The sequence below is a fragment of the Perca flavescens genome, chromosome 16 (assembly GCF_004354835.1).
Source record: "Perca flavescens isolate YP-PL-M2 chromosome 16, PFLA_1.0, whole genome shotgun sequence".
In the NCBI taxonomy this organism is placed as follows: domain Eukaryota; kingdom Metazoa; phylum Chordata; class Actinopteri; order Perciformes; family Percidae; genus Perca; species Perca flavescens.
The window spans coordinates 7,896,662-7,919,332 of record NC_041346.1 but is presented as its reverse complement, the minus strand read 5'-3'; the positions used below and the strand labels follow the sequence as shown (position 1 = coordinate 7,919,332).

At 42.3% G+C, this 22,671-nt stretch overlaps 1 protein-coding gene across 1 annotated transcript; it reads right to left on the bottom strand.

The window, feature by feature from the left end:
* Positions 1 to 575: 575 nt before the first annotated feature.
* On the bottom strand, positions 576 to 20,764 carry LOC114571151 (MAM domain-containing protein 2). The gene is made up of 15 exons (XM_028601978.1): positions 20,660 to 20,764; positions 20,419 to 20,529; positions 16,560 to 16,834; positions 13,496 to 13,580; positions 13,182 to 13,319; positions 11,618 to 11,895; positions 11,195 to 11,288; positions 10,579 to 10,725; positions 7,327 to 7,446; positions 7,069 to 7,208; positions 5,719 to 5,815; positions 4,672 to 4,830; positions 4,015 to 4,268; positions 2,032 to 2,116; positions 576 to 902 (listed from the first exon to the last, which is right to left on the bottom strand). The coding sequence occupies exons 1-15, from the start codon at positions 20,688 to 20,690 to the stop codon at positions 856 to 858; spliced, it is 2,061 nt and encodes a 686-aa protein (XP_028457779.1). The 5' UTR covers positions 20,691 to 20,764; the 3' UTR covers positions 576 to 855.
* Positions 20,765 to 22,671: the final 1,907 nt, after the last annotated feature.

The window sequence follows — 22,671 nt, the reverse complement described above, 5'->3', positions numbered from 1 at the left end:
TTGCTTGTGTGTGTGCAGAAGTGCTCTGATTTATTTATTTTAATTTTTCTGCCCCAAACAATCTGTATTAAAGCAACACCAAAGATTCTTTTATACCTTAAAGTAATGTTTCCAAAATGGTTTCAGTGGTTCATCAACTCGTAACAGGGTGAACGGCACTTCTGCATTCGCTTTGCGGCCCTCTATCGGCTATAACCGCACTATGCAAGTTTGCCAGATCGGCCACCGGATCTGTAGTTCCAATGAGACAATTGCGCCTCCAACCTGTAGGGGGACCAAAGAGGGAAAGTTCTTTGGTGTTGCTTTAAACTGACTCTATTTTTTGCATTTGTCATTTTCACAAAGAAGGTGCCTTTTGGTTGTCGCAATGCTTAAAAACTAAAATGTCATGGCACTGAGACAGACATTTCAATATCAGTCTAAATGATATTGGACTTATGCACTAACGCTTTTCGGGCTGACACCCTACCTGAGTTACTGAGTAATGATAGCAGAAGGATGATTAAATGGCTGATCACGCTAAGCCATCAAGTATTTAATTCAGCAGTTCCAGATGAAAAGAAAATCAGAGATAATGGCGAATGACCTTCAAGCTTTATTTGAGGCAATGAGCATTAATCTAATGCATATAGATGTGAAGAAGAACACAGTTAAACACTCTCTCTGTTGCTACGGTGCTGAGAGAAATGCCGACTATGACAGCTGATATGTGTTGCTCCGTTAAAAACAGGATTACATGACTACCTTCACCCGCAATCCGACGTGTTCAGGTCGACGTGCAGGAGTCAGGGAGTCTGCAATGTGCAAAAACAAACGGGGTTCAAGCATCCTACGCAGCGGATTTCCTCTTGCCTTCTACTCTATCTCATTGGAGGTTCCCACGGTGGCCTTGATCTCCAGTTCTGCGGGGGAATCGGAAAGAAATCAGGAAGCTGCTACATAGCTTAAAGGGTAACTACCGTTTGTTTTTTCAACCTGTACCCCATTTCCCCATGCATTTGTGTCTAATAGACTGATTTAACAAAATATCTTTGAAATTGCTTCAGTATTGAGCGAGAGCGCATTGAAGGTCCGGTGCGAATCCAGCTGCAATGTAACCTAATGGGGCAATTGTCCACCAAAATTATATTTTTAGTTGTTGCTACCGACCGGCTCAGATGGCAATTAAAAGTTTCTGACAACATTATCGATCTCACGTGGTGACTTTCCGTCCATCCGACCGCTGTGTGGAGAGTGCAACGTGGGTCTGGGGGGAAAAAAAAGGCATTTTGGGAGTTGTTTTGGAGTAGGCCACAGAAGTTAAAGGCTCCTGTTGTCTAAAACAGTGTTTCTCAAATGGGGGTACATGTACCCCTAGGGGTAGTTTGGAGGACTGCAGGGAGTATGTGAGATATTTAACAAAATGTTTAATAGTTACAAGGCTGTTGTCCAGAACATTGTTCCTCTTTAGACTTTTTTTTTTTTTTTTTTTACCAAAAATTTGACATTTCTTTGGAACTGTTATTGCCTTCCTTCCTTCTAGTTTCTCGCTTTTTTCGAAATTATGTCACTGTTTTTGAAGTTTTTGATAATACTTTTGACCTATTCTTGCCTTCCTTCCTTCTACCATCTTTTTCCAAGGTTTTGTCTTTTTTTACAGTTTTTGTCTCCTTTTCTCATTAACATTTAAATGTTTTTTTTTCAGTTACAAGGCAGCGCTGTACTGTTCCTTCTACCAAAAATGGTTGGCGCTGGTCATCTCCCATGTGTTTCTATGTAGTTTGCTCAAACCAATCGGCATGCAGCTCATTCTAAATATTCATGAGCATACCATATTTGGAAGAAAAGCTCTTGTTCCAAATAGAGCCATATTCACAGGGTAGTTAAGGGCCTAATAAAATAGCATTCAGGCAATTTTCAGCCCAACCAATGTTACATACCCTATTAGGAGACCTTAAGGAACAGTGTAAAATACCTTATATAATCATTCTATCACCCCTTTAATCATTACAACAAATATCTTAAATATTTTATTTAAAAAAATGTGTTCACCTGGGCAAGGTCCGCCTTCCAAGAAAATGTCATCGATGGCGATGTCGCTCCTTACTGATGAACCTCTGGTCGCCTCGAACACAATCTGGAACAGAGACCCAAAGAGAGAAACAACCGCTCAATCAGTTTCTCATTGTGAGCGATAGGCAGTGGCGGAAGAAGTACTCAGATCCTTCAGTAGGCATACGTGTACTACATACACGATACGACTATGTAATAATATGCCATTACACGTAAAAGTCCTACTTAAATTCAAAATACCGCCTTGCGGTTGTCTGCCTCTGCTAACCAGTCGGTCATGGTTGTGTATGTTTCAGTTTCCTGTTTTATTTTGTAGTCTGTTTTTCTCCCATGTCATGTCTTCTTTTACTTCCTGCTTTGTGTTTTCCCGCCTGCCACACCCTGATGTGTTTCACCTGTGTCACCGGTCCCTTGTTCACCCTTGTTACCTTGTGTATTTGGTCTCTGTGTTGTCTTTGTCAGTTGTTAGATCGTTGTATTGTATTGTGTAAGTGTGTGGAGTCTAACCCTTTGTCTCTGTGGTCCTGTTTTTGTTATTCCTGGTCTTTTGGCTTCTTCGATGTTTTGGAACTGTTTTGCCTGCTGTCCTCAGGACTCCGTTTGTTGTATTGATTTTTGTTTTATTAAATCATCAAGCTCACCACTGTCCTGCAGTCTCTGCATTTGGGTCCGTCCAATTCTCTGAATCCTGTTACACAGTCAAGTTACAGTTTACATTCATGTCTGTCCAGACTCATAATATATGTACAGTATAAGACTCTTATTATTTTTTAAGTGGAACGTGGATGCTTCACACACATCTTCAACCCGGCGGCACAGAACATCTATACAATCACCACGATTTTAAGGTTAGTGTCACCAATTCGGTATCTGACAAGTCTGGATCAACCATGGTTCATTTACCAGATAGTAGTGTAGTTCCGGCGCCGCCGGAAGTTCCGCCGGATGTCCCTGACTTTCCGCTTTCTTTGTGTTAACTTTAAACTCTGGTCGCTTCAAGGAAACATTAACCGTAATCTCTGGGAAACGTTACACGCTGAAAATGGCAAGTTTTGACAAAAATTTGGGTCGTGCAATAAGGCAGGCCTGCTTGGTTCGTTCGGGGAATGATTGTAAAGTTTTAAATATATATATATATATATATATATGTATGTATGTATGTATATGTGTTAGCGGAATTAACTCTCTAACTGTGACATTTTGGGACCAATTTGCGGGGATTTGTTATGGACAAAGGGAGGGCGATACACTGGTAAGAGCAAATGAGGTTTAACCCTGTATCCAGCTAAATTAAATTGCTCACGTTACTGTATTGTGTGAACAGGTCACTTCATTTAATTATGTATGTGGCGTTTTCTTTTGCAGGGTGCAAATGTTCCACCGAAAGAAGTTCCTTCCCGAGACTATTTTTCAGAGCCAAGCTCGCTGCGTCCGGAGCATTGCCCAAGGCAATTGTGATTGGTTTAAAGAAACGCTCCTATCCAGGAGTGTATGCTCCTGTTGCCAGACCTTCCTCCGCAGCCCTGTGGCAATGTGAGACTAGTATCTGACCAAATGTCTCCTCTCCCGTTCCTGAGTTATAGCGTTAAATAATAGCCCTTTTCTTCAGGAACATTATGATGTTACAGTGAAGTTGACCTTTTGAGCTTTTAGGTATAAAATGTCATCACTTCATTTTATCCTATAGGACATTTGTGGGAAATTTGAGATGTCACAGTACCCTTGACGTTAAATTAAGTTTACCTGTAAGATAAATGTAGTGGATTATAAAGTACAATATTTCCCTCTGAGATGTGGTGGAGAAGAAGTGTAAAGTAGCATCAAATGGAACTAGTCAAAAATACTTTGTAAAGTGTGTAAGCCAGCTGCCATGATTGTCTTCCTGTAAGTTTGTGTCCACCCCCCTCCCACCCCCATGTCCAGCATATAGAACAGTCAGGAGAGGTTTTGTTGCCCTCTTGCCTGATGCTGGCTGTCGCTCTGGTACTCCACTGTGGCCCTCCGCCAGGTGATGCTCTGCTCGCCGCTCAGTTGCCAAAGCAACGCGTCCTCTCCGTCCCTGTGGAGGTGAACGCTGAGCCGACCCGTGCCGGAGCCGTACATGTGGTAGAAGAAGCGCAGACACTGAGGCCCCCTGGAGCCCCTCAGGGGGCGGGACAGCAGCCGGACCCTCTGCCCAGGCAGCATGGGCGATGCCTCCATGTACAGGTAGTATCCTGTCAATCAAAAGTTAAAGGGTCTGTCTGATTACAGCTGTGGACGTTCAAAACGCAGACTTTTGCTCATGTCATGTTTTTGTATATTTAACAGAAGAAAAAGGAAACCTTTTCTATCTCTTCTGGCTGTTCTCATGAACCATTCATACATATAGCTATGAAAAGTAATGCACTGTAATTCGTATGTATTTCACGGATTTTTGATTGCTGTACGCAATTCAATTCAATTTTATTTATAGTATCAAATCATAACACGAGTTATCTCGAGACACTTTACAGATAGAGTAGGTCTAGACCACACTGTCTATCATACAAACCCGTTCATGAGAATGCATTGCGTACTGTGTGCACTACAAGCATGTATTGTGTACTTGGAAGAAGGGTTTAAGCAGGGGACCCTCACCGAGTCCCGTGGTGTGGTCTCCTCTTGGCCCGGTGTACGAGGTCGGGGTGGGTCCTCTCCTCCACTCCCAGTCAGCGCCATCACTCTGCCTGTCCTGAGTGTAGCCGCACAGGCCCGCTTCAAAGTTACAGTTTCCTGGCAGAGATGGCGACAACAGACCTGCAACAGGAACATGAGTTTGACAGTCAGTGTTGGAGCATGGATATCAAACTGGCTGCTTCTCTCTTGACTGACTCCAAATTAGACCTTAATCTGACTCTATTTTTTATTTGAACTTTTTATTTTTATTTGGTTAAATATCTATTTCTGTACTGCTGGGGTCCCAAACAAGCTAATAGGGCAATTGAAAAAAATGTGGCAAAATCTGCTTAGGTCCACAAAGAGAGTTTGGGCTGGCCATTGATTCCTTCATCGTAGACTCTCCTTTATTAGCAGACCCAAAAGGAATCTGCAGATTTTTTTTTAAACAGTTTTCAGTGGTGATATAGAATTAAAATCTGTATATTTTAGCGGACTGTTTTTCTGCTTGGGGTGGAGATGTGTTGATATTCAAGGTTTATTTATTTATTTTAAATTTGTTTAAAATCTGGGGAAAATCTGCAGAAAGTCCCCAGAAAAACTTGTGGGGCCCTACTAACCCATCCTCCTGCTGCCCTTTCGATTTTAACACTACAATTAAGGTGTCAAAAAATATTGCTGTAAAACTAGTCTGCATAATTGATACTGTACTTTACCTTACTTTAGTGGCACACATTCCCCAACAAAGTAGGATATGATGAAATTCTCAAAACCCGCTGACAAGCTTTTGGGGCCGCTACCAGTCATGCAATGCCAGTGTTGCCCGGTTAATAATCCAGCTTTGACTCCCAGACTGGATTTAGTTTCCCTCTATAAATCATGGCTTCCATCAGCTTATGGTTGTCTATTGTTTTGTGTATGTTGATGCAAATCAATCATTCGAAACACATAATGCATTTAGATGAGGGTTAGTGGAGATACAGTTCTTATGAGCTCTCTTATTTTTTGTCGTTGACGTTTTTACTCTACCTGCTGTCAGCTCACAGTCTCCGAGACTCACACTGATGTCATCCAGAGCCACGGAGCCGCAGTCCCAGAAGCTCCTGCAGGTGCTGACGAAAACCACCTGAACAGCAAAGGGAGCCAGTGAGCAGAGCTTCAGCAGCCTCACCACCAGAGAAAATACAACCGCCGCTCATTTACGCCATCAGCTCTGAATAGAACCAAAACCGTGTGTGAGTGAGTGAGTGAGTGCGTGGAGAAAGCCTTTAAAGGAACACGCCGACTTATTGGTAATTAAGCTTATTCACCGTAACCCCCAGAGTAAGACAAGTCGATACATACCCTTCTCATCGCTGTCTGACGGTTCCAGCATTAGCTTAGCCCAGCACAGATCCTGCATGTAACTGGTTCCAACTAGCCTACTGCTCCCAATTGTGACAAAAGTGACAAAATAACGCCAACATGTTCCTATTTACGTGTTGTGATTTGTATAGTCACAGCGTGTACAAAAAACAACGTAACATGAGACACAGCCATCTTCTAACAGTAAACAAACCGGGAACTATATTCTCAGACAGGCTTGCTGTGAGCATATCACTCCGCCCAAGTACTATATTCTTCCGCCTGAGAATATAGTTCCCGGTTTGTTTACAGTTAGAAGACGGCTGTGTCTCATGTTACGTTGTTTTTTGTACACGCTGTGACTCTATAAATCACAACATGTAAATAGGAACATGTTGGCGTTATTTTGTCACTTATTCGGAGCAGCAGGATTGCTGGAACCATTCACCTGCATGTTCTGTGCTGGCCTGATGCCGCTGGAGCCGTCAGACAGCGTTACAGCACGCACGGAGATGAGAAGGGTATGTATGGACTTGTCTAACTCTGGGGGTTACGGTGAATAAGCTAAATTCCCAATAAGTCGGCGTGTTCCTTAAAGCACTTTGGCATCTGGATGAATTTATTCTTATCATGCACATGGACTCATGATGATGATACTGTGTCCTCTAACAACAGCAGTTTCGTAAATCACAGATCAGGCCTTTAAAGGCTCCAACACCAGAACAGACAGTGAAGCTTTTTATTAATCTACTAGTAATTTGTTTCTTTCTCTGTTATTGCAGCTGTTTAGTTTGTCCTTCTATCTGACTGATGGTATTCTGACTGATGCTATTCTGACTGATGCTATTCTGACTGATGCTATTCTGACTGATGTTATTCTGACTGATGGTATTCTGACAGATGTGATTCTGACAGATGTGATTCTGACAGATGTGATTCTGACTGATGGTATGCTGACTGATGGTATTCTGACAGATGTGATTCTGACAGATGTTATTCTGACTGATAGGATATTTCCGCTTCCCCTCCTCTGACCCTGGCAGGCTGGGATGTTTGGAAGGTGATGTCCGTGGTGATCCAGATCTCCCTGGACTTCTCCCCCTGAGTCCAGATCTTCTCCTGGACGCTGCCGTGCTGCAGATGCACAGCGAGAGCCTGGTCGGTCTGGTTGTAACCTGCAGTTGCCAAAGTTATTTCTGGTTGGTGAGTCAGTAAAATAAATCACAGCACCAACACAGAGGAAGTCTTGGCAAACATCCTTCCATCCGGGGAGATTGTTTGGGTGACACTCACCCCTCAGGGAGAAGTAGAATCTCAGGCAGTACTTTGTGTTCCCAGGCAGAGTGGGACCCATCAGGCGGCTAACGTAACCAAAGCGTGGGCTCAGCCGGGAGTGAGCCAACAGGAAATATCCTGGAAAGAGAAGATAGCCTTTATTTTCTTGCGAAACTGTCTCTTCCTGTGAATCTGCTCGCAATAAATGTTCCCATCTTTACTCGCACCTGTTATTGATCTTGACTTCAACAGTTTTCAACAGTTTTTCAGCCTCAAATCCAGCTTTGTTTCACCGCATCGTCGTCCAGAGGTTTAACTGTTTTTAAAGCTGCGTGAATTGATTTTTGGCCACAAGGGTTCAGAAAAAAAAAAATCTAAACAAACCGACAGATACAAAGTAGAGATGGTCCGATACCATTTTTTGCTTCCCGATACCGATTCCGATAATTGAACTTGTGTATTGGTCAATACCAAGTACCGATCCGATACCAGTGTTATACCAGTGTTTTAACAACATGCTACTATCCCTTTATGGAAGTGATATTATTTCTATCTTTGTTATCGGTCTGGCTCAGGTTAAACATGAACAAACTCAAACAATGAACAGAGAACTTTCTTTTATTATCCAGTTTGACAGTCAGTTATAACGGAAAAAGAACATAAATAAACTACTTTAATGTAGATTTTCTTTAGGGCTTTATTACGTGGTATCAGATCAGTGCATAAACTTCAGTACTTCCCGATACCGATACCAGCGTTTTAGGCAGAATCAGAGCCGATACCAGTATCAAAGTATCAAATACAAAGCCACCACCAAATCACTCGCTTATAAAGTTGTAATCACTAACTTATTAGCAATATAACATATAAAAGCACCTGCTTGTTGTGGCAACATTTACTGTACTGAACCAGAGAGTAAATGTGCCAAAACAATAAGCTAAATAAGGCTAAAAGGCTGCAGAATCGTCAAATAATCTTCCATGATTGTGGCACTACAAGAGTCCCCGCAGTCAGAACTATTGGTTAAAGAAGTAGTCCACTGATTTAGCAGTGCACTCCTTTAACACTAAGACTCGCAACGGACAGTTTAAAAAAAAAGAAGGTTAAAATCAATGCAGTAGAACCAGAGATATGGTCTTTTTTCCCACACATTTTTCTTACTTATGCATTACTGTCACAGCACAATCTTCCTATTGAGTGTTCTGCCCACTGCCAGGATAGGTGGGTGTGGGTTACCTGCTCACAAAACAGCTGGGAGTTTACAAAGGCGGAGATTGGGACAGCTGTAAGAGATGAGTTTTGGAGGAGGAACAGAGAATCCTTTTCTCCCATCAAGTCGTGTTGATGTTATTCTCCACGTCTTCCAATGTCTACAAATGAACTGTCAACACAGTACTGACGATAATCAGTCCCGTTGGTCGGCTGACGGAGCGGAGCAGCACCGAGCCAACGAGATGACAGGTAGGCCCATTCTCTAGCCTAGTCTATATTGATGATGTTCCACTTCTGGGATATGCCGGATGTCCCACACCTTCCGCTTTCTTTGTGTTGGCGTTCTAAACTCTCTTGGACTATGGTTAACTGCCCCTCAGATCTCTACAGGGTAAATCCAGAAAAAGAGTCGATCTCCGAATGTGAATGAACGGACTCCATATGAGGCTCCTTTTTCAACTACAAGGTCAATATTGTTTTTCACTAACGACAAAACAAGAAATAATCCATGCATTCATATGGAACTAAGCTTTAGGAGCTTTCCATCTTTACTCTCCTCCCTGTTACGTTGCATTCGGAGATCAACTCTTTTTGACTGGCAAGATGGTGGTGACTGGAAAAACAAACCGCTAAAGTGAGTTGTTCAATACCTTTCTTTTTAGTAAACTTTGTGTACACAAACAATGTTCTCAATGCTTTCGTTAAGATGTAGAGCCCCTGGTGATACTTTGAGCAAAGTTTTACATTGTGTCGAGCCTTCTTAGTGTTTTAAAAATAGTGATTTTGATGCGATCATAGTAGTGACCCTAGCACTCCCATTCAAAAGGCCATTTGACTGAAAACGAGAATACGATAAATCTTAAAAGTGGTGTTTCCATCCCTAGGTTGCATTTTGGCGAGAGTTACGCTTTAAGTAACATTTTCAATGCAGGACTTTTACTTGTAACAGAGTATGTTTACAGTGTAGTCTTAGTACTTTTACTTAAAGCTATAATGTGTAGTTTCTGCCTAACCTGACTCCGCCAGATGGATTGCTTCGCATTTGCTCTGCATATCCATCTGGGAACTTTCCGTTGGAGAACTTTTGGGAAGGGGCGGAAATACTGGTTAGCTGATTGGATGAACCATTTGTTTATCACCTATGTTGGTGATAGACGGGCCAAATCAACCAATCAGATCCACGAAGCGTATGAAAATACAACCACAAGCCCGCCCATGCTGCTGCAGGCAAAGCATAGCTCGTTTGCTCAGCATGCAAGCAACATGTCGGTAAAGGAGATTTGCCGTTTGTGTAACGAGAATTTAGGAATAAAAGACACCATTTCAGGTTCCCGGACCATATTCCAAAAGAAGGATCCAAGAGAAAAAAAGCATTAGCGAGCGGCTAACAGAATTAGGGCTACCGCTGTCTGAAAATACTGGTTAGCTGATTGGATAAACCATCTGTCTATCACCACCTAACCCACCTCAAAATCAACGCTGATTGGCCCGGTCGTTTGGCTAACGGCTCCAAATTTTCTCTGCCTCAAGATGCCAGACTGATCTGCGAGCGGAAAACTGGAGCTCGCGAGATCAGGACGGTCTCACGAGGCTAGTTTCTGCCGCCCCCATGAAGGAATTCTAAGTAATGGCAACAAAACTGTCCACATGATACAAGCCTTCCGTGATCGCGCACCAGTTGCTAGTAGCCATGGAGGACAAGAAGGATTACATTTTGATTAAATAATTAAATTGCATTAAATCATTTGGTAATGGCTTGAATGCAACAGATGTTCATTAATATAAAAAAGTTACGCACTAAAGCTTTAAGTAAAGGCTGTGGATACTTCTTGCACCACTGGTGTTATGCAAGTTGCAGCTAATGTAGCCTTGAGCTGCGATTCTCAAGCAGAGATGAGGAGCGAGCTACAGAGGTCTGGTAAGCTGTCCTACTAACTCTACACCTCCAGATTCATTTTATTTTATGACTTCAGCCCCAACCAATGCTGACTCACATATGCAGTAGTACTCCCCAACACATGTAATTTGTAAAATCCATTATGAATTCTTTAAGCCCACCTGCCCCTGTGGTGTGGTCCCCGTTCCTAAATATGTTGGGCGTCACAGACACTCTCCTCCACGACGACAACATCACCTGGTCCTGGATGTAGCGGCAGAAACCGGACTCAAAGTCACAGTTGGCGATGGAGGGGTCAAAGGTCGGCTCTGTGGAACAAATGTATGGAATCAGTGGGTTGATGTTGTTGGATGAACACTATTGTCACAGCAAGATTAATGTGACATGTGTTATGGATCCCCACAGGACGATTCTTACATTTTTAGTGCCACAATCAGATACAAATTTTCAAAGGCAGATATTAAAAACACAATGCAATAAAAGCACTGAAACGCTTAGGAATACATACTTACATTCATGCTTAGGAATGAAACCTTTTGGTTGACCCCACGGTCCTTACTCTACCACCCTTAGGAATAACTTGGCATTTTTATCACACACATGACACATGAATCCTATACGGTTTTATCTGTAAGGTGCTTTAAGCTATTTGTCCTTTTAAAAATCCTAAAATGTTAATATTTTGAATGTTCACCCAGAAAGCATTGACAATTGTAAAAGTGACATTAAAATGAGCCTGTTTAGAATTAACAGTGAGTGACTGTGGTTGCGACTCACCAGTGTCTGTGCTGCAAAACTCTGGAGAAAAGGAAATGTCATCGATTGCAACACGTCCGCCTCTTGGGCTGTTAAAGGACACTTCAAAGACCACCTGAAGAGGCAGACAGACACATGGAGACATACACTCATAAACAAAGGCAAAAACACAGATGTAGACCCCCACACAGAAGTATGTACAACGTAGGTACCAATGTATTGTAGTGGGTATACTGGGCCTCGGGGGGTAGGCATATCATAGTGGGAGATCTGGGTGTCCTCCCCCAGAGAATCTTGAGCGTCAAAGACTTCATTTCCTGTATTCTGATACACTTTTTTGCACCAATTTATGGTGGAAATACCTTTTTGTACCATTTGTTTACGTAAAAGCCAGCACCTAGAGATTAAAAGTACATAAAGTTGGCATGACATGTTCATACTGACCTGTACAGAGTATGGTGCCTTCAGGTCCACCTGCACAGGTATCCATTCTTCGAGCGTCCCACGCCAATCGCTCTGGTTTTCTGCCCCCGCCCTCCACAGCTCCTGGTACTGACCCAGTCGGTCCTTGGTGAAAACAGAGAACAGGCTCCCTCTCTCCGCGCTGCGCTGGTACTGAAAACTCAGGCAGCCTGACATCGGCACCGTTGTCATGGGAGACACTAGTTTGGCCACTTCTTTGAAAGTCTTGGTGTAGACAGAGTCCACATACATCAGGTGACCTGCGAGGGAGTTTAAATAGGAGTCAGGTTGTAGAATACAGCGTCATGACTCGGGACTTGAGAGTTTGATGATTTGGTGATTTGCCGGTCAACAGATGTCTGGACATCTGCATCAAAATTTAGCAAAATTTGGTTAAAAGTTAGATGTCTAGGTTGGTTTTCATGTCAAGGACCCCTAAATTAACACAAATTAGACCACTGACCCCCATTTAAGTTTGTTCCGGGGTCCCTTACCTAATAGAACTTTTTCTTTTTGATGTTTTATTATTGAAAGTGTATGAAACCCATGACATGCTGCCATTGTGTTACTTTTGGATGGAAATCTAGTGAAAAATAATGATTCCCCTTTTTGCTGTGGATCCCAGTCCTCCACTTTGGGAACAACTGGTTTATAATTATATAACCATTGTTTCAACAACATTTGAGTAACTTTATTTTAATTTGAAGCCGGTCCTAGTTGTGAGTTAAATATAGTCAAATGAAGACATAACAGATGTTCGCAGATTTTTGCAGGTGCAGGTGGCCTACTTGGTTTGCTCCTGCTATCATTAAAGGCGAGCCTGTTACTGCATTAAAAATATCTGGGTACTAATAATCTGGGTACCGTCCTGGATAAAAAGGGGTGTCAAACATTGTTCTTTTGAAGCTTTAAATGTTTAAATGTTTACAAGTCTGAAGTTAAAAGTCTAACATGCTAACCTTTACTGACTGAGTTAGTCTGAAAAACTAAAACCTACTGAGAACATTTTAAATTGTTTGCCACGTGTTTCAAGTCTGAGCCACGCAGAAAGCTCATTTGTGGAATTTTATTTTAACATGAGGTTGCCACATCCCCTGATTTCAACAATGGAAGGATAAGGATATTCTATGGTTCTGACATCAAATCCCATGAAATACCCAAACCCACAATGAACTAACAAATATTGTGTGTGTGTATCAAAGCCTGTTATATCTGTTTCATCTGTGCCATAAAACTCAATTGTTGTTCAAAAACACATAACATTTGATAGGAACTACAGTGGAAATTACTGAGCCTGTACTTTAAAAACAACAAAACAATGATACTATTTATTTGTGACGCGCTATTACAGATGTCCATCTTTAGTAAGAAGGAATGGGCTTTGGGCCTGAGTGCCACAGACATGTTGGAGAAGTCGGAAAGTATTGAGAGACAAACTGATTCATTGTTAGCTTTGGTTTTACAGTACAAAAAATATGGAGTAACGCCATGCCTGTCTTTTAAAGTGGAGAGTAAATGTTGTCATGTCTGTATGAATAATGCTCACCTGTCCTGTTGTTGTACGTGTGGTCATTGGGTATGTTGTTGTTAAGGATCTGGGTCCCGCCTCCTCCCACATACCAGTTTACATTGGCGTTCCACTGATTACTGTATCCACAAAGGTGAGACTCCTCAAAATCACAATCTAGACACAGACAAATGAGAAACAGACCCGTCATTAGTGCAAAAGGCTTTTAACTTACCAAATATGTACATGCGAGTTAAAAGAACATAGCACAGATGGCCTCTATCCAAAGTGACGTGCATGTTTTGATTATTTTTGTCTCTTTGTGTGAGGACTGTATGTGTGAAGTCACCGACCCAGGCAGTATCCAGGGATGATGTGGATCTCAAAGATGGCCACGCTGCTCCCAGCGCTGCGTCCAGGTTTACCTTCGATGACAACCTAATCAACAACACATGTTCAGTGATACCCCTGCAACCCTGATGTGGAGTGACACAGGAATGACGTCATAGAAGGCAAGCGGACATATGGAAGGTCAGAGAGAGTGAACTCATGAAACGCACAGCAATCTAATTTACTTTTTAAGCTAAGGAGCAGCAGGTGTTTTTGGGAAATTACTTCCAGACGGAGGAACGCCTCACAGGAAGACGGAGAAGAAACACACTTGTTAAAGCATGAGGTCAGGGCTTGTACTGTATGTGTGTGTGATCAAGCATGATATCAGTGGTAATTTATAGGCTACTTATTTAAATGAATGAATGGCATGTTTTTTATATTACGTAGGTTAAACGTTGTGGCTCAACACTAAACTTCTTATGTGTTGGCCAATAGTTGTCTATTACAACATCCAGCAGACACAGAGCAAGGTTAGCATTCATTCGGAGTTGTGTTAGCGTCCACCTAGTCCCACATGCTGCTGGAAACTGGGCTAATGAGACCATTGAGACTGAACTACACAGTAAAAGGTCCATAAAAAACTAAACTATGAGCTAAAAGAGGCTTAAAAGCTCTGTTGCGCTACAAATATGTGAACAATGTCCCTAGCTTAACATTTTTGGAAACTTGGGGAACACTTCTTTTCTTTCTTTCTAAGAGTTAGATGGAAATATTTATATCACTCTTATGGCTGTGCGTTCGGGCTCTAGCACTGTAGTTACAGTGCAAGACCAGTCCGGACCAATGACTATAAATGAAAAAAAAAAATCTTTTTATACACTCTATGGTCCGGACGGGGTTAGCGTAGCTTAATTAGCATAAAGGCTGGAAACAGTGAGAATCAGCCAGCCTGGCTTGCTAATTAACATGCTAAGTCGGGTTTGTTTGATTCCTACATCAACAGAAATGTTTTAGGGGGAGTTACATGGTGTCAGTATTTCTTTGCAATTATTCCTTTGGAGAGATGAGTCAAGCTAACCACATCCTGACTCCAACTCCAAACACACAGATGTGAGCTTTTCTTCTAATTCTTTGAAAGAAAGCAAATACTTGTTTGTTTTTTCAAACTGAATTTTTCTCTAAATGGGAAAAAATGAAGTGATTAAAGCCATTTGAACCAAAAACAACAGCATAAGGTAATTTTTGTAACGGCCATTTTTGAGAATGAGAAAACGTTCGTGGGCTAGTGTTTAGTGAGAGTAAAGAGCAGAACATGTTATCAGTCAGTGTGCAGCTAAAACCTCTGACGCTCATTTTTTTCACCTAGGTCTGAACTGCAATAGGTTTATGCGCTGAGGGGCCCAGTAAAAGCACAGACCCAACTTACCATTATGTAGGTCATGACCCTGTCAGCGTCAGCTCTACCTCTGCATATAATACAAACATGAGCGGTACTTTTCCCACACAGTGTTTAGATAATGTGTGTGGGTGTAGGTGTGTGTGTGGGTGTGTTTCTCCACACACTTCATGCTTGTCTCAAATTGGGCCTGCATGTGAAATATCTCATATATCAAAATATATCTTCCTTTCAACAACAGCATGAAATGTTGTGATTTTCTTTTTCCTTCTTCAACAAAAACAAAAGTTGATGAATACACTTCTAGGGACAATATATCACGAGAGATTTCTAAACTCATTGTTTTCTAAGAAGAATGCACATCACATGTTGGTCAAAATCTAACGGGCGGTTAGGTGTGAAATTGAATGAGCATATTCAAGCTCCTCAGAGGATAAACACTTGACCTTGCCTGCACAAATATAACACTCTTAAAGGAACACACCGACTTATTGGGACTTTAGCTTATTCACCGTAACCCCCAGAGTAAGACAAGTCCATACATACCCTTCTCATCTCCGTGCGTGCTGTAACGCTGTCTGACGGCTCCAGCATTAGCTTAGCCTAGCACAGATCCTGCAGTTGAATGGTTCCAGTAATCCTACTGCTCCAAATTGTGACAAAAGTGACAAAATAACGCCAACATGTTCCTATTTACATGTTGTGATTTGTATAGTCACAGCGTGTACACAAAACAACGTAACATGAGACACAGCCATCTTCTAACCGTAAACCAGCCAGGAACTATATTCTCAGACAGGCTTGCTGCGAGCATATCACTCCGCCAAAGTACTATATTCTTCCGCCTAAGAATATAGTTCCTGGTTTGTTTAGGGATAGAAGGTGGCTGTGTCTCATGTTACGTTGTTTTTTGAACATGCTGTGACTCTACACATCACAACATGTAAATAGGAACATGTTGGGGTTATTTTGTCACTTATTGGGAGCAGCAGGATTGCTGGAACCATTCACCTGATGTTCTGTGCTGGCCTGATGCCGCTGGAGCCGTCAGACAGCATTACAGCACGCACGGAGATGAGAAGGGTATGTATGGACTTGTCTAACTCTGGGGGTTATGGTGAATAAACTAAATTCCCAATAAGTCGCCGTGTTCCTTTGAGTCTGATTTATGGTTCTGCGGAGGCTCCACGCAGAGCTTTTGCCGTCGCTTACGTAAGTGGCCTTAGGTTTTCACTTGTGAGTTGGTGTGTCCTTGATTTCATGTTGTTTATGGAGATGGAGAACCAGGAAATGAGTAGGGGGAAATGCAACACTACCAAGCCACAGCCGAGCAACGTGCGTTGCCACGACATGTAGTTAAATTTTTTCGAGAGGGGCACATCAGGCAATGTAGGGTCCAACGTAGGGTAGGTATCTCACACAGAAGCATCATTTGGCCTTTACTGCCACTGCTGAGGCCCTTAGGATAGTAAAATTAAAGTGTGGTATTAGTACTTTTACTTAAGTAAAGGATCTGAATACTTCTTACTCACTGTATATATCTTTGTGTTTATCTTGTCTTAAATGCTCCAAACTGCTGTTATACATCTGTCATTAGGAGGTAAATGAAACAACCTCCAGGGACCAGGTATTTCAAGCTAGTCCCCTTTTTAAACAAAGATTAGACACTATTTTAAAAAGTGTCTTACCCTATAAGGCTCAGTACTGCCTTGCAGATCCATGCTTGAGATGACCCAGCTGTCAGAGGGCTCCTGGCTGCTCCACAGCGGCCTGTCAAAGCTCTTTCCCTCCGTGCGCTGGCTGACCTCCAGGCTCCCCCAGCCGGTGATCTGGTAGACCAGCCTCAGGCAGCTCCACTCGTCCTGCTCCAGAGCCGGACTCAGCAGGACCCCTGTGATCTCTCTCTGGGGCCCCGTTTTATCCTGGTCATCACTCACGGCTGTGTCCAATGCAACAAAACGGCCTGAAACAAAAAGGTTGCAGCTGTCAAGAAAAAAAAAAAAACATGATTTGATGGACATATTGTTATCCAGGGACAAAATATTGTAAGCATCACTTTATTTGACAATACCAGAGATTGGTTTAAATATTGCTAACTGGAATGCGGGACTAATATGACCTTTGTGGCAGTGTTTGCAATGATGTACTTCTTGTTGGGTTAAGTATTTTTACTATTTTGTCTATAAAAAAACTTCTGTGAAGAAAATTGTCCAATCCTATTGCATGGGACAAAGGTTAATTGGGGTTCCGCCATCCATTCCGACACACCCCCACTCCGACATTGACGTCTAATTCTCAAACGTCCCACCACTCTGACAATTTTTGTTTCCTTTAGGGTTATGGTTAGGGAATAGCGGCATGTCTGAATAGAAGCATGTTGGAGTGGCGGCATGTTGGAAGGGCAGCATGTAACCGGTTAATTGCTTCCCAAAGCTTTGTACAACAGCAGATGACATGGGATTGACCAGTAGCACATGAATTTACGAGAATCCACTTTAAGCTCTTTAGTGATTTGCCACAAAAACTGGCAAAGAAAAAGTGATGCAGTGAAGGAACAAGACGTTAGCAGGTCTGGATAAATGTCAGTGGAGTCTAAGGTCATTATTTTAGTTTGTGGGATTCCTCTTTCCCTCCCGTGTGTCCCTTACCCTAGATATTACAGATACAAACACTAAAACAAGTGCCCGGAACAAACTCATGTAAATTCTCTGAGAAAGTCACATGTTGCTAAAGAGCCAGCTACTTGCTAGCTGTGAGCATTAATAAGCCCACAGCCAGTGCCTGTATTGTCCCAAAAAAGTACCCTAATTCAGCAGTTGCATGACATGATCATTGCATGTTTCTTAGATATATTTATATTCATACATATATATCTTGTAGGGGTGACCCTGTATAGTCGACTATTTGACGATTCTATCTAAGGAGCCTGATTCGACTGCCAATCTCACAGTCAAATCGTCGCAGTGTCTGAAAATGTGTTTATGAAACAAAGGATCATTCCATTTGGGCTATATGGGGATACTGATTGACTTATTTTACATATAATTGCTTGTTTTGTCCTAATAAATCATGATATATAGCCTATTTGGTATTTTGGACTGCCCACACGACAAGCAAGAACTAAGCTAAAACTAAGCTAAATGCTAATATGTTGCCATCATTTAGCAAGGAATGTTTGCAATTGTCACCATCACAGTTCAGCGTGTAAGCATACTAATATTTGCTATTTAGCAATAAACACAAAGTACAGCTGAGTGTCATTAGTTTTAGTCATAAACCAAAGTGCTGGGCAGATAGAAATTTTGACCGGGTGATAGATGAAAAGTCAAGATCAGGCAATCGATCCAACAGCTTCTCTTTTGGGTAGAACAGGGAAGGAACATGTTTAAGGCTGGATAATGTCTCTAATGGGAACTATATCTGTAATTTAATACACAAAGCTAAAATTCAGGCAATCATTAATTATACATTAGGAATTCAGCTCCCACCATAACAGATACTCTTAGCTTCTCATTTGCTCAAGGGGCCTTTGAGCTCTCCTCACCCGTCTGTCATTCATTATTTGTCCCTGTGGAATGCGCCGCTGCCTTGGGGCTCCTATATCCTGAGACACACACACACACAAACACACTTATGTGGTCAATTCAAGATGGTTTTCTTCTTTTTTTGCCAATGAAATGCAGTTGTTTGCAAATGTTTGTAAGCTATTTCCACAAATTGACTGAATTAAAATGTAATTGATCATAGCCTTGGCTATAGTGTTTCTGCCAGGTTTTGAATTCAGAAAAGAAAAAAGAAATACATAAAAAGTAATTTTTACATTTGTCTTCACTAAGAGAATAAATGAGGGAAAACTGAGCACACCATTTAAACCTTTTAAACAAGCCGGCCCGATAACAGGGATGGAAACCGGAAAAGAGAAAGTAGTTGTGACGTATGCCAGAGGGAAGATCCTACATAATCCAATCCAAAAATGGCTACCAGCAAGCACTATACCTCAACCAAGTACGACTGCTGTCTGCCACCAAGTCTATAAATTTATAGTTTAAAGTCTTTTGCCTTATATGTTTCCTCCTTACTATGCAGGTCTCTGTCTGGTAGGACGACTTGACATTAGACATGGCCTCTTATATGATCCATATTTTTTCAGGGGTTTTTAAGAACAGCAGAGCAAATTTCAGACAAGTAGTAGCAAGGATCATGATGGTGGGGGAAAGTCTTAATGAGGAGTATTCCAACTGGTCTGGCTGCAGATACATATACATGGTCTCACCAATCTACAGGTGTAGATGAGAGATGGTAAGGTTGGTAAGAAGAATACACCTTATGACTGAACGTAAAGACTGAAAGCAGCTAGCCTGGCTCTGTCCAAATTTAACAAATAAGTAAGTAAGTAGTAAGTTTATTTATATAGCACTTATCACAGACAGAGTCACAAAGTGCTTCACAGGCCAAAATGATAAATACATTAAAATAATCATTAATAATAATAATCATTAAAAGCACAGTAAATCATAATAAAACACTTCCGCATAAGATACATAGTAATACAGTCGAGAATGTGGCTAAACTTTGACAACAAGCCTCTGGGAAGTCACTGCACCCTACCGTTGTTTGACAAGAAATAGTCCCAGCATGTAACTCCACCTAAAAGCCCAATTTGTTTTGTTTTTTACAATTCTTTGTAGTTTTTGAACATTGGAGAGAGCCGGTCTAGCTGTGTCCCCCTGCTTCAGGTCTTTGTGCTTAGCTAGGTCAATCACCTCCTGACTCCAGCTCTACACACGGACATAAGAGTGTGGTATCTATCTTCTCATCTCACTCTCGTAAAAGAAAGCAAATATGCGTATTTTCCCAAAATGCTGAACTGTTCCCTTAAATGTTTAAGTTGACTGGAGGACACAATTCTGGCTCTTGCCCAAATATGGCTGCCTGCTTTATCAAGGTTTGGTGTAGTTCAAATCAGGTCAAAGAGCTGAGTGTTGTGTAACATCAACATAACCTCCACCTCTCTCTGTCATGTCACAATTAACTTGACAGGATTCTGCTGCTACATGAGGCATCTGTCTCCAGATCTGCAGCTAGACCCTTCTCAATATTTGGTGCAAGGACTTTGCTTTCCCCACAGGAGTCTTCATCAGCCCCGATTGCACTGCGATTTGTTGGCAACGCTTGCAGGGTAATGTACAAATGAAGCTGCAGTCATATGTTGGCTTTGATCACTCTACATAAATGGAGTATGACATAACCTAGATAATGTACAGGCGTGTACAGAACTCATCTTTATCAGCTGCACTACAAACCCGGAGGATGCCTAAATGTGTTATTTCACTGACTCCAGATGTTTGGAAACGCTGGAATCAATGCAGACCAGATGGGCTTCTTTTTACCAGTGTGCTTCGGTGGTATGGCCAAAAACAAGCACCAAAACAACTGCAACATCACAGCTAAACCTGTAACTGCTACTAAACGAGCCATGATGAAACCTAGCCTAAACTTAGAACAAGCCTCTAAAAATGTTTTAAAAAGGGAAATGTGTCCCAGTACCATCTTTATGCAGTGTCCAGCTCGTAAAGTCTGCATCTGACGTGTATCCGCAGGTGTTGGACTCAAAGTTGCAGGAGCCTTGTAATAGCTGGTTGTGGGCTTGGATGGTGGCTTTGAGAAAGAAAATGAGAGAAGGGAGAAAATAAAGAGAGGGAATGGCAAGTATGAATCATTGCAACTGGCATTAACAGAAACATGCCCTCATGCACCAGCACTGGCACAACCATTAAAAAGTACTCACCAGCAAAAGTCAAGAGGTAGAATGCAAGCATTGCAGCTTTTACGTAAGTAACTCGACCCTAAGAGGAAATAAGTAGAGCAAAAGTAGGTATCCTGGTTGCATCCACAGTTGTAAAAAAAAAAAATATATATATATATAGGGAGTCGCAGGCAAAGTTTTGTTTTTGAAGAGTCCTCTTGTGTGTGTGTGTGTTGTCTGAGTGTCTCTCCAGCTCACAGACTGGCAGCACACTGCAGACGCTCGGCTGGAAAGTGTGTGTATGTGTGTGTGTGTCTGGATAGCAGAGCTTGGAGGAGGAGGAGGAGAGAGAAAGGTCTCAGAGGGAGAGAAGGAGGAGGAGGAGGAAGAAGGTGAGTGATGAGATAGTGGGAAGCCAGTGAGGGAGCAAGGGTAAAGAAGGAAAAGGGAGGAAGGGGGAAAGAGGGAGAGGAGGGGTGGCTAAAGTGGGAAAAATAGAAGTGGGAGCTGTGAGGAAGGGAGAATAAAGTAATATTAAAGAGTGGTTCTGGAAGAAAAGGAAGGAAGATGAAGAGTAAGATGATTTTTGATGCCCATTCTCTAATAATCTGCCTATGACTCTTTCAAACAATGTTGGGATTAACCCTGAATGCCCACTGAGCAAATCCCTTCAACCAGGTTCCCTACAGCAGGATGTTTTTGCAATGTGTTCAACAATCACATACAGTTTCAAAGTGGTTTCAAAGTGTTCACATACTTTGGGTGTATAATATCTATTATCAACATATTTTGTGTATTGTATGCTGAATTGAAAACATGCCTATAAAAGCCCATCTGGAGGTAATTGGGATGGTGGTTCACTGTTTAAGGAGATGCCTAAATACACAAGTGTTCTGAACTAACCTGCAGAGAGTCAAAACATTTTGCAACCATTGGAAATGTCTCTCCTGGCTTCAGCCTTCAGCAGGCATTCTGTATTTGTGAATATGAACATTACATGTGCACCTAACAAAAGTCTGCAGACATTCCCATGGAGTTTCCTTCAATTTAATTTAAATACAAATGAACCATGGACATTTGATACCACCACAACAAAGACTTAAAGGAATACACCACCATTTGTTGATATAGGGCCTATCACGGTCTCCCCTAGCTGTAGATAGGTGGGCCAATGCATTTTTTGGCTCAGTGCAAGTAATTAGGTAGTGTTTTTGTCTTTTGTTGCCTCACTTTTGCTCACAACATGCTCACCGGCAACATAGGATTCACTACGCTAAGCTAACTAGCGGCGGCGCTGCCGGTGTTGCACCGGACTAAAACAATGCATGCACAAAAAATGCGTTGGCCCACCTATCTACAGCCAGGGGAGACCGTGATAAGCCCTATTTCAACAAACTGTGGCGTATCCCTTTGATTATTGTTGGGAACAGGACTGGTTCACTCACTGTGTCCATAATTACATACAATATACAATATTTCTTTCATTAGCAATTGATAGATTTTTCCATCCATCCATCCATCTTCGTCCGCTTATCCGGTGTCGGGTCGCGGGGGGAGCAGTTCCAGCAGGGGACCCCAAACTTCCCTTTCCCGAGCAACATTAACCAGCTCCGACTGGGGGATCCCGAGGCGTTCCCAGGCCAGGTTGGAGATATAATCCCTCCACCTAGTCCTGGGTCTTCCCCGAGGCCTCCTCCCAGCTGGACGTGCCTGGAACACCTCCCTAGGGAGGCGCCCAGGGGGCATCCTTACCAGATGCCCGAACCACCTCAACTGGCTCCTTTCGACGCAAAGGAGCAGCGGCTCTACTCCGAGCTCCACACGGATGACTCACACGGATTCTCACCCTATCTCTAAGGGAGACGCCAGCCACCCTCCTGAGGAAACCCATTTCAGCCGCTTGTACCCTGGATCTCGTTCTTTCGGTCATGACCCAGCCTTCATGACCATAGGTGAGGGTAGGAACGAAAACTGACCGGTAGATCGAGAGCTTTGCCTTCTGGCTAAGCTCTCTTTTTTCCACAACGGTGCGATAGATTGAATGCAATACCGCA